This window comes from Podarcis liolepis, assembly GCF_965112155.1.
Source record: "Podarcis liolepis genome assembly, chromosome: 11".
Lineage (NCBI taxonomy): Eukaryota > Metazoa > Chordata > Lepidosauria > Squamata > Lacertidae > Podarcis > Podarcis liolepis.
The window spans coordinates 64,521,238-64,531,814 of NC_139565.1; the positions used below are offsets into that span (position 1 = coordinate 64,521,238).

The following is a 10,577-nucleotide window of genomic DNA, read 5'->3' on the forward strand; positions in this document are numbered from 1 at the left end:
AAGTGAAAGAAATTGCAATTGAGTAGATTGGAAGTCTAACTGACTGGTGATGGGTTGGTGGTGGGAAAAGGTAGTATCTGTGGGACTGAGTGGGGGTATGTATGAATATTTTTAAGGATTGTATGAAATGTATGTTTGTCTGTATATTCGTAATATGTATGAATTAATGTTGAATTATTTTAATAAAATAAAATGAAAATGAAGATTCAGAAGGGACCATTATGGCCGTTGTGTCTGTCTATTGTGCTGTGGATGCAGAGAATCCTCCGGCCGCCTCTTCCCTCCCAGGTGGCCTCCCAGCCTCTGTTTAGAAATACCGTAGTTTTCCGTGTAGAACACACCCCTGTGTATAAGACGCCTCCTATTTGGGGGGACTCCAAATTAGGAAAATGGGGGGAGATTGCCCAGAGTTGTTGACCTACGCTGCCACTCGCACATGTCGCAAAACCCACCTATCGTCTGTCCCCTCGCCAATCGCCCGCCCAATTGCCGCAGAGCCAGCCAATCAACACCAGCCTTTGCTGCAGCCACCAATAACACGCACAATAGCCGCTGACAATCTCCGGCTTGCAGCAGCAACCAATCCCATGTCCTTGTGATGCACTATCTGTGTATAAGACGACCTCCCCTCCCCTTCTGGCATAATTTTCTAAGGAAAAAACCTCGTCTTATACATGGAAAAGTACAGTATCTGATGAAGGAGAGCCAGCCATCTTCCCAGTCACTTTCTTCCCCTCTCAAGCATCCCCACGTGCTTACTTTTTCCCAAATGAGACACAGTAATGGTCATTCCCTTTTTTTATTTGAGAATTTATAGAGATTGCAAGCAGACACAATGGAAGGAAATTCAAATTACATTTGTATTTAGCATCCGTGAGTATATACTTGTAGGACAACCGCAAAGGGAAGACAGAAAAATAGAGAATAACATGAAACCATGCAAATGGTTTTGAAAACACTACTGATTAATTCATCCACAATTTTTTTAAGAAACACAAGAAATTGGAATAAGATGCCCTCACCAGTTAATCAGGTTTCAAATGAAAACTCCCAATTACTCAACTTTTTCTGAACTTCCCAGTTTTGTCATTCAGATTTCTAATTCAGCATTGAAAATCACATTTTGGATGTGAAGTATTTGCATCTAGCCTTTGTTCATGAATCTTTTGACAGTTTGAATCAGCTGTCAAACCTTCATTATCACTGCAAGTGATATTCAAAGGCAGCCTGGTAAATACATGTCTCTGCTCTGCACTGTCATGGAGATATATTGTGTTCGTTCTAAGCCACACTTCTGGTTCACAATTGGCCTAAATTTAAAGTGAGCCCAGAATCCTTAGCAACGCATAAGGGGTTTTGTAGCAGATGTGCAGGTTCTCTTGGCAGAAGAGACCATTTGTGCCGGAGTGATCCCTGAAGACTGGAAACAGATTCAGATGTCAGTGCTATCAAGCGCCAAGCAGCCCATGTGCTGTCACTCACCAGCTGTAAAGCATTAAACACTGAAGTCCCAATATCATTGGATACCCAATATCAACTAGCTAGAAAACATTCAGCAAATATTCAAGGAATCAGACAACCTCTGGAGAAGATGAACAACAAAATTCACAAAGGAGAAGTTCAAGGAGTGTTTGAGAAGCAAATTCATCCCAGATCTGCCTTAAAGTTCCTGTTTTGTGGTTATGAATGTTGCATCTGTCTCGGATTGGGGCCTTTGTGCCCCATCATGTGCTCTGTCTTTCTCATCCTTGTGTTTCCACTATCTTGACTAGCTGGCCCATTGCATCATTGTGAGTTTTCCTTTCTTTCTCTTGCCAAATCACACAGCCAAGATCCACAGGGTTCCTCGCAGATAGTACGGTAATTTTCTTAGCCTTGAATAACAGGCTATTTGTTTTGGCCGATAAAAGAGAAAAAAACTACCTTTTGGGCACCCAGATTGCATGCATGATTGGTAGCCTGGACTTAATTTCCATTAAGAGACATTTTTAAACATGCACAGAGGCAATTCCAGGCCATGTTTAAAAAAGCCAAGGGTTCTGGCACACCTAACACACCCAAGAATTATTCTACAATATGCCCACATTGCTAAGCTAGTCAGGGGATGATGGGAGCTGTAGTCTAGCAACATCTGCAGGGCCACAGCTGCCCCAAGCCAGGTTTATACCACTGTTTTGCATTCTCCTCCTCTTCTGTGCCCTGTCACCTTCATCTTTTGCAGCCTCATAATCCTCATAATTTGCTTGTTCCTTAACCCACCAAATGCACCATCAGCAGCACAATTTCAAAATTTCAGAATAACAAGGAAACAGCCCAAGCAAAAACGAGCAGCACTGAAGGCGACCTCTCTGTTCCCTGAGGAGCAGTGAATGTGGCCAGATTGTGGCTAGGAAGAAGGCAAAGCAGCCTCTAAGGCCGCTAAAGAATACATGGACCATCGATTCAGACAATGGGAAGTTGTGAACCTCAGGAAACTGGGATTTGTGTATGAAGGTGTATAGCAAACAGCTGGGAGCTTTTGCAACTGGTGGGGTCTGAATCAACTAACTTGAGATGGATATTTGTAAATGCAAGTATGCAGCAGAAAGGCAAAGACCCCCCATTTCCAAGGGGGCAAACTGCTCGAACGGAGGAGCACAAAGAAGGAGCTTGCTGGATTAGATGAGTGGTCCATCTTGGGGAAATGCAGGCATTGGATAAAGCTGATTGAGGTTCCTCCTCTAGGATGCAAGGGGGTCAGCCGGCCGTCTAGAAGGAACGCCAAGATGACCTCTGGGAGAAGAGGGAAAGCCGCGTTAATGGATCCGCCACCCCATCCTGCCAAACTCAGCTGCCACCAAAGCAGCATTTCTTCAGGTGGTTGTCCCACCCAGACAGAAGGGCTCAGAAGGTCAGGTTGTCACAAGGCCCCCCATTGTATACTGACAACCAGGGAAGTCAAAACTGCTTCAATCAGCAAAATTGGCCCTATTATGGGTCCCGCCTAACCCCCATTCCCCAACTGTAATGACTCAATCTTTCAGTGTGGCAGCACCTACGTTTTGGAATTCCCTGTCCATTTAATCCATCGAGTCCAACCCCCTGCCAAGCAGGAAACACCATTAGAGCACTCCTGACATATGGTTGTCAAGCCTCTGCTTAAAGACCTCCAAAGAAGGAGTGTGGTGGAGTCTCCTTCTTTGGAGGTCTTTAAGCAGAGGCTTGACAACCATATGTCAGGAGTGCTCTGATGGTGTTTCCTGCTTGGCAGGGGGTTGGACTCGATGGCCCTTGTGGTCTCTTCCAACTCTAGGATTCTATGATTCTATGATCGCAAGCAGGCACCTTCACGGGGCTCTTTTTGGCACCTGCTAAAAGCATTGTCATTTTGACAAGCCTACCTAGATGTTTGGCAGGCTGTTTCAAGTCTTGGGCCTTGTCCACACATCTTCTTTTCCCGCTGCTTTCACCCGGGGAAAACCACTCTATAGTGTTCAATTGGAACAAACAGCCATTTGGGTTTTCTCTGGATTGACGTTTACTCCGATTTAGCACCAAAGAGTACATTTTCCCTGGGAAAGGGGTGGGGCAAGGGGGAAGCCACTTGGAGCTGGGCTCTCCTGGCATAAGACAAGAAGAAGTGTGAAGGAGCCCTTAATCTGATTTCAGTCTGCTGTCATTTTACATTTTTGAATGTCTTACATTATTGCTCTTAACTGCTCTTAGTGGTGATTTTATTGGTTTCTCTTTTTTTGCAAACTGCTTTGAGGTGTTCTTTTTACAATCAAGCAGTGTATACATTTGATGAAATAAAAATGAACCAACAAGACTTTTCCAGCCCCAGTTTCTTGGCTTTGCTGGGACTAATTTTGCCACCCCTCTCCAGCCCCACATTCACTGATGCCACACAGAAGATGGAGGAAACGTGTTTTCTGCTGCTCCAGAGGAGGGGATCCGACCCAACAGATTCAAATGACCAGAAAGGAGCTTCTGACGAAACATCTAGAAGAACTTTCTGATGGGAAGAGCCAGTTGGCGGTGGAACGGACTTCCTCAAAAATCCTTCCTTGGGGTGATTTTAAGTAGAGGTTGGGTGGCCATCTGACTTGGAAGAGTTAGTTGAGATTCCTGTATTGCTGGGGGTTGGACTAGATGACCCCCGGGTCCCTTCCAACTCTACATTTCTGTGATTCTATGACCATGGGATCCCCTTGCAACTCTATGCCTCTATGACCTCAGAAGTTGGTGGCTTGTGAGAGAGGCTGCCATTTGAATCCATTGGATCGGATCCTACTTGAGACCTCAAATAGATCTCACAGCAGCTTTCATCTGTGGAAAACCACTCTGTAGTGTTCAATTGGAACAAACAGCCATTTCAGTTTCCTCCGGATTGACGTTTACTCCGATTTAGCACCAAAGAGTACATTTTCCCTGGGAAAGGGTGACTGAAAAAGACACCTCACCCTGTTATGGTTTCGGCGGTTCAACGTCTCTTTCAGATGCTTCACCCACGGGGCATGGGGAGGGGCGCAGAGGTTCCTCCCTCTGATGGTGGTGAAACTGGAAACACAAAGAGCAGGAAAAAACATGAGCAGATGACCAGGATGCCTCTGCCATCTTAGATATCCCTCTTGTTAACCCCCTCCTCTCTCGTGAAATATCTGCATTGCATGGTCTAAAGCAGTGGTCTCCCCCCCTCCTCTTTTTTGTATAATTTTTATTAATTTTTTCTGTTTTGCATTTTGGAATATTCATTTAAACAACCTTAAAATATCAAGATTTCCTTTCTTCTCTTTCCATGGTTCATTTTGCATACCACAAATCCCTGCATATTTTACATCCATTATTACATCCATCAAACCTTATTTACACTGCTGAATTTATCTTAATGCTGCCAACGTTTTCAAGTGTACACAATTCCCCCCCCCCCCATATAGTCAATAAACATTTTCCGATCTTCTTTAAACGAATGTTCTTCTTGTACTCTTATTCTATAAGTTAGGTCTGCAAGCTGTGCGTATTCCGTCAGTTTAAGTGGCCATTCTTCTTTATTTGGGACCTCCCTCGTTTTCCATGGAGGTAAAAAGGTAAAGGTACCCCTGCCCGTATGGGCCAGTCGTGTCCGACTCTAGGGTTGTGCGCTCATCTCACTTAAGAGGCTGGGAGCCGGTGCCGTCCGAAGACACTTCCGGGTCACATGGCCAGCATGACAAAGCTGCTCTGGCGAGCCAGCACCAGCGCAGCACACGGAAACGCCGTTTACCTTCCCGCTATAAAGCGGTCCCTATTTATCTACTTGCACTTAAGAGTGCTTTCGAACTGCTAGGCAGGCAGGAGCTGGGACCGAAAGACGGGAGCTCACCCCGCCGCGGGGATTCGAACCGCCAACCATACAATCGGCAAGTCCTAGGCACTGAGGTTTTACCCACAGCGCCACCTGCGTCCATGGAGGTAGTGGCCCCTGAAAGGGTGATGGGATTACCTTGGGGTTGCTAAGAGGCAAGAGGGTGGCAGTGGATCACTAGATCAAGTTCACGCATTTCGTTGAATTAATTAAACCAAGTAGCTTTCATTGGATTTTGAATAGAAGTGCAATTAATTGTTACCGTTTCAAATTTTATTGCATTATTCTCTTCCTTAGTGGGAACCACTATTCTGAATGATGCTTTTCTATGGGGTTGGGTAGGGGGCACTGGGGATAAATTTATGGAACCAAGCAGGTAGGGCCTCCAAAAATTTTGGGCGCCAGAGATCTATAGGCAGCAGTTGCCACATTGCTGCCCCCCCAGGAGGAAAGGTGGGGCCAAATGACCTCTTTCATGCTTTCTGGTTCTGTGGAGCCCTTCATCGCTGAGAATCCATGATTAAGTTGCCAGGGGAAATGGTCCGTGCAACTCAACACTTTTGCCACTTCTTGAAAGCAACCGAAGTTGCCTTGATGGGATCTCGTTCCACCTCATTTGCACAGCCTGGCATCGTGCCAGGGAAGACGCTGTGAACGGGACGTGGTGGCTGAAGTTTGTGCAATGTTCTCTCAGCCTCGCATTTGGCTGCAAGCCACAGACCACAGAAGTCGTTTTATTTGCATGGAAGTTGATCCCATTATATGCCTAGATAGTAGCAGGGGAAGACCGTGTACACCTGAACTTTGCTCTCTTTGTTCGCAGCGGGAGGGCAGAGGAATGGAAATGCAACAGATATTTCCCTCTTGTGGGTTTAACAGAGCATGGAGTGGGTTGTAGTGATGTCAGGTTACAAGAAATGCAGGACTCCAAGAATTGCAGGCTCCGGGACTGCAAGGAGAAGTTTCTGGTTACACCGATTGTCCCAGACAACAGACACTTCTTAAACTAGATGAAAACAGGCATGCTTAACTCCTCTGAACTTTGAATTACAGTATTCCTAAGACAACCCTCCGCCCATCTCAAAGGAGGATTGTGAAGTCTTGATTTAATATAAGACTTACTAAACTTTGTAGGCCTAGAATGAGAAGTCAAATTATAGTAACTGGAAACAACGTTTGTTTGGTACCACTGTACTTCTTCTTAATTGTATTTCAGTTCAACAATTACTTTGATAAAATACATATTTTGTTATGTGCAAATGGCTTTAGATACCTATTAGGTCCATAAATTACCATATAGCATATATTCAACACAAAAAAGCAGCGACCGTTTGTTGTTGACAAAGGACAGCTGGACGTATAAAGGGCCCCATTCCCTTCAGGAGCTGAGGGCCTCATCAAACCTAAATCGGGCCCTGCCTCTGACAGAAGGCCACCCAAGCTCTGCTTAGAAACCTCCCATGAAGAAGAGCCCATCGCTTTCTGAGGGAGTCTGCTCCCCTGTTGAAGGCTCTCACCACCAGAAGATTCTTCCTAATGTTTAGTCAGAATCTCCTTTCATATAATTTGAATTCACTTCACCGGGTCCTACGCCCTAAAAAGGCTTGTGTTGCACCCCCTGTTTTCCTCTCCTCTCTGATTTGCTAGAGGTCTATGCAAGGGCACACAATGATCTATGTACACACCACCCCCTCCCCTTTCAAAAAGCCGACTCCTGGAATGCAAAGTAGGGGCCACAACTTACATCACAGCCCGGACTGGGCAGCCGTCTTGAACATACTGGTCCCGGTAATCTCGGACAACTTTGGCAGGAATGGGCATCGAACTAGTTCTCAAACAGCAGTCCATGACCTGATAATCACCAGAGACTGAGGAAAGGAAAGGAAAAATCAATGTGTAAGGGAGGGGAAACGGAGGGTCTGCCCTTCTCTCGGCTCACTTTGCAGTCCAGGTTAGAGAAAGAGAAGCACCTTGCTCCAAGGCCACCCGTTGCCCCTTCTCTGCCACAGCAGGCACAGCCCAACCAGAGCTGGCAAGGATCCCATCTGGCAAGTGGGCAAGTGGGCAATGGGAAAGGAACAACAGCATCTTCATCCATCAGGTCAGCTTCCTCCAGAAGGTACTGACTGCCAGCATCTACCTGCATAGCCCAAATCTCCAGGGTCCTCTGACTACAAGGCTATAGTAGCAGAAGCAGAGGCCAGTCTTGTGGGACATGGCAGCAAATATAAGGCAGCAAACATGAAAAAGGGTTTGCAGTCAGTCTGAAAAGGGTCTTTCCAAACAAGACATGTGGGCATTAAAATGGCAAATATTTTTTATTTCAGAAAAGGTATACACCACTTGACTGTTTAAAAAAAAGCCTCAAAGAGAGAAAAACCCTAAAATTATCAGTTTTTTAAAAAACCATGAAAACAACTCTGCAAATCATTCGGAACATAAAATCATCAATAAACTAAACATAGATTAAAGTACATTTTACATTATAGATGTCTGGACAGACTTCTCTAATCAAAAATGTTTCAGCAGGTGTTGAAAAGGGTACAGGGAAGGTGCTGGCCTGATGTCAATTGACAGGGAGTTCCAGAGTGTAGGAGATGCCACACTAAAAGACTGATTTCTTACAAATGAGGAAGGGGTGACACCTGCAGCAGTGCCAGTTCCGCTGACTGCAGCGGTCAAGTGGGGCAAGGTGATCTTGCAGGCAAACTGGTCCTCAAGTTGCTAAGGGATTTAAAACCTTGAACTTTGCCCGGAAACAGGTTCGAAACCAGTGCAGATCTCTGAGTGCAAGGCCTCCCTCCTGTCAGCAACTGCGTTGCAGCATTCTGCACCGACTGCAGCTTCCAGAGCAAGCGCTAGTGAAGACCCACCATTTGCAGAGGTGGCTTAACCTCTAGGGGACGCAGCCCAGGTTGAGGGACTTCCCCATCATTTACTGGGAGCCAGAGAGCATTGGCAGGGAAACGCTTGAGTGCCAACTTCAAGGCAGTGGAATTCAGGAAGGGAGAGAGGAAGAGGAAGGATTCCCCTGCCCTGGAGAGGCCCAGCCGAAAGAGCTCCTGAATGTTGGACCCAGCAATGTGGCAGCCCACAAGGGGAGAAGATGTTCTCTCTTACCCTGCTGGGTGCTCCAGATGCAGAGAGCCACCAACGCAAGGATCCAGCCGCCGCTGTGTGCTGCCATGCCTGCTGCCATGCTGTGGGTGCCAAGGATGCTGCAGAGAGGAAGAACGACCCAGCCAGCCCTGGGTAACTGATGATCTAGCGTGGAGCCAGCTCCCACCTCTCCTATTTATTGCGATCCTTTGCTCTCGTTTTCACTTTCTTGGTGTGAGTAACAGAGGAAATCCCAGGGAACCAGAGACAGAGGTGAACAAGAAGAGGCCCAGGCAGGGCTTGTGGCGTGGGCACTGTGCCAGGAATGCCAGCCTGCTGCGGCACCTGAGGGCTTGGTCTCTTTGCTCAAGGGATGTGGCTTGAGTCCTGGAGAATGTGAAGGGGTTCTTGGGCAGAGGGAGGCAGAATCATAGAACTGTAGAGTTGAAAGGGACTCACAAGTGTCACAGAATCTAACCCCCTGCAGTGCAGGAACCACAGCCTAAGAATCCCTGGCAAATGGCCACCCAACCTCTGCTTAAAAACCTCCAGTGCGGTAGAGCCCAACACCTCCCAAGGGAGTCCATTCCACTCTCAAACAGCTCTTACTATCTGGAAATTCTTCCTGATATTTAGTCAGAATAGTCCTACCCTTGCTCCTTCTTCCATGGTGCAGTCCTCCAGATATTTGAAGATGTCTATTATATCTCCTCTCAGTTTCTTCTTTTGCAGGCTGAACATACCCAGCTCCTTCCACCACTACTCATAAGGCTTGGCTTCCAGACCCTTGGTCATCTTGGCTGCCCTCCTCTGCACATGTTCCAGCTTGTCAATATCCTTCTTAAATGGTGGTGTCCAGAACTGGACATAGTATTCCAGGTGTGGTCTGATCAAAGCAGAAGAGAGTGGGACTATGCTTCTGTTGATGCAGCCTAGAATAGAATTAGCTTTTTATGCTGCTGCATCACAGTGTTCTCATGTTCAGTTTGTGGTCCACTAAGACCTTTAGATCCCTTTTGCATGTACTACTGGCAAGGCAGGTGTGCTCCATCCTACATTTATGCAGCTGGTTATTCCTGCCTATGTGCAGAACATTCCTTTTTTTCTTATTGAAATTCATTTTGGTAATTTTGGTCTAATTCTCTAAGACTAGTGCTACAGGGCTGGGTCAAATAAAAAGCTTAAAGGAGCTTGCTAATGGGTGCTGATGTTTCTGTAAAAAGGAGCTATAGTTCAAATGGTGGTGGGATCCTGGAACGATCTGTTTTGCCATTTGCATTGTAGGGTTCCAGTCAATTGCAATTTCGATGTGGGATCCAGTCCTATACCACCAAATTCACACTGTCAAATTATGGTTGATTTGGGGAGGCGTTGCGCAGAAAACTCACTTCCTCCAAAAGGTTGTACTTTTTGCAAGAAGGAAAGTGATGGGGAAAATGCTGGGTAATGGGGAGGGTAATGTTTGCTTTGACACAACATGCAGCGCAAAGTTAAATTAGGGAGGCAGTGATGGCTCCCAGCCTAGATGGCTTTAACAGAGTATTGAACAAATTCATTGAGGAGGAGAGGGATATTGAGAACTACTAGCTGGGATGGTTATGCTCCACAGTCTCCACAGTCAAGGCTGCAATGCTCCTGAATGCCAGTTGCTGCAAAATGCAGGGCAGGATAGGGCTCTTGTGCTCAGCTCCTGCTTGCGGGCTCTTTTTATAGTCTTATGTTCTTCAGGTGCATGTGTGCAAAGAAAGGGAGGCCATTTCACAAACTAGACCACAGCAGCCACTGTCTTGTCATGATGAAGATGGAATTTCAAGGAACATTGTTTTATGTTTTTAACAGTGTCTAACCTCCCCACAATGGGATGCGGGTGGTGCTGTGGGTTAAACCACTGAGCCTCTTGAGCTTGCTGATCAGAAGGTCGGCGGTTCGAATCCCCACAACGGGGTGAGCTCCCATTTTTCGGTCCCTGCTCCTGCCAACCTAGCAGTTCAAAAGCATGTCAAAGTGCAATTAGATAAATAGGTACCACTCTGGTGGGAAGGTAAACGGTGTTTCCGTGCGCTGCTCTGGTTCGCCAGAAGCGGCTAATTATGCTGGCCACGTGACCCGGAAGCTGTACGCCGGCTCTTTCGGCCAGTAAAGCAAGATGAGCACC

The 10,577-nt window shown here is 46.5% G+C and overlaps 1 protein-coding gene across 1 annotated transcript; it reads right to left on the reverse strand.

Annotated features, from left to right (window-relative positions):
* Positions 1–783: 783 nt before the first annotated feature.
* Positions 784–8,677, reverse strand: LOC310688579 (C-C motif chemokine 19-like). Its single transcript, XM_083465096.1, has 4 exons — positions 8,444–8,677; positions 7,068–7,191; positions 4,443–4,539; positions 784–2,772 (listed from the first exon to the last, which is right to left on the reverse strand). The coding sequence occupies exons 1-4, from the start codon at positions 8,520–8,522 to the stop codon at positions 2,749–2,751; spliced, it is 324 nt and encodes a 107-aa protein (XP_083321222.1). The 5' UTR covers positions 8,523–8,677; the 3' UTR covers positions 784–2,748.
* Between the last annotated feature and the right edge of the window lie 1,900 nt (positions 8,678–10,577).

Excerpts from the sequence above, each read along its gene's own strand:
- LOC310688579 (XM_083465096.1), bottom strand. The coding sequence starts at position 8,522 with ATGGCAGCAGGCATGGCAGCACACAGCGGCGGCTGGATCCTTGCGTTG. Across the intron at positions 7,192-8,443 it reads CATCTGGAGCACCCAGCAGG|TCTCTGGTGATTATCAGGTC; the intron begins GTAAGAGAGAAC and ends TCCTTTCCTCAG. Across the intron at positions 4,540-7,067 it reads TGCCCAGTCCGGGCTGTGAT|TTTCACCACCATCAGAGGGA; the intron begins GTAAGTTGTGGC and ends TTGTGTTTCCAG.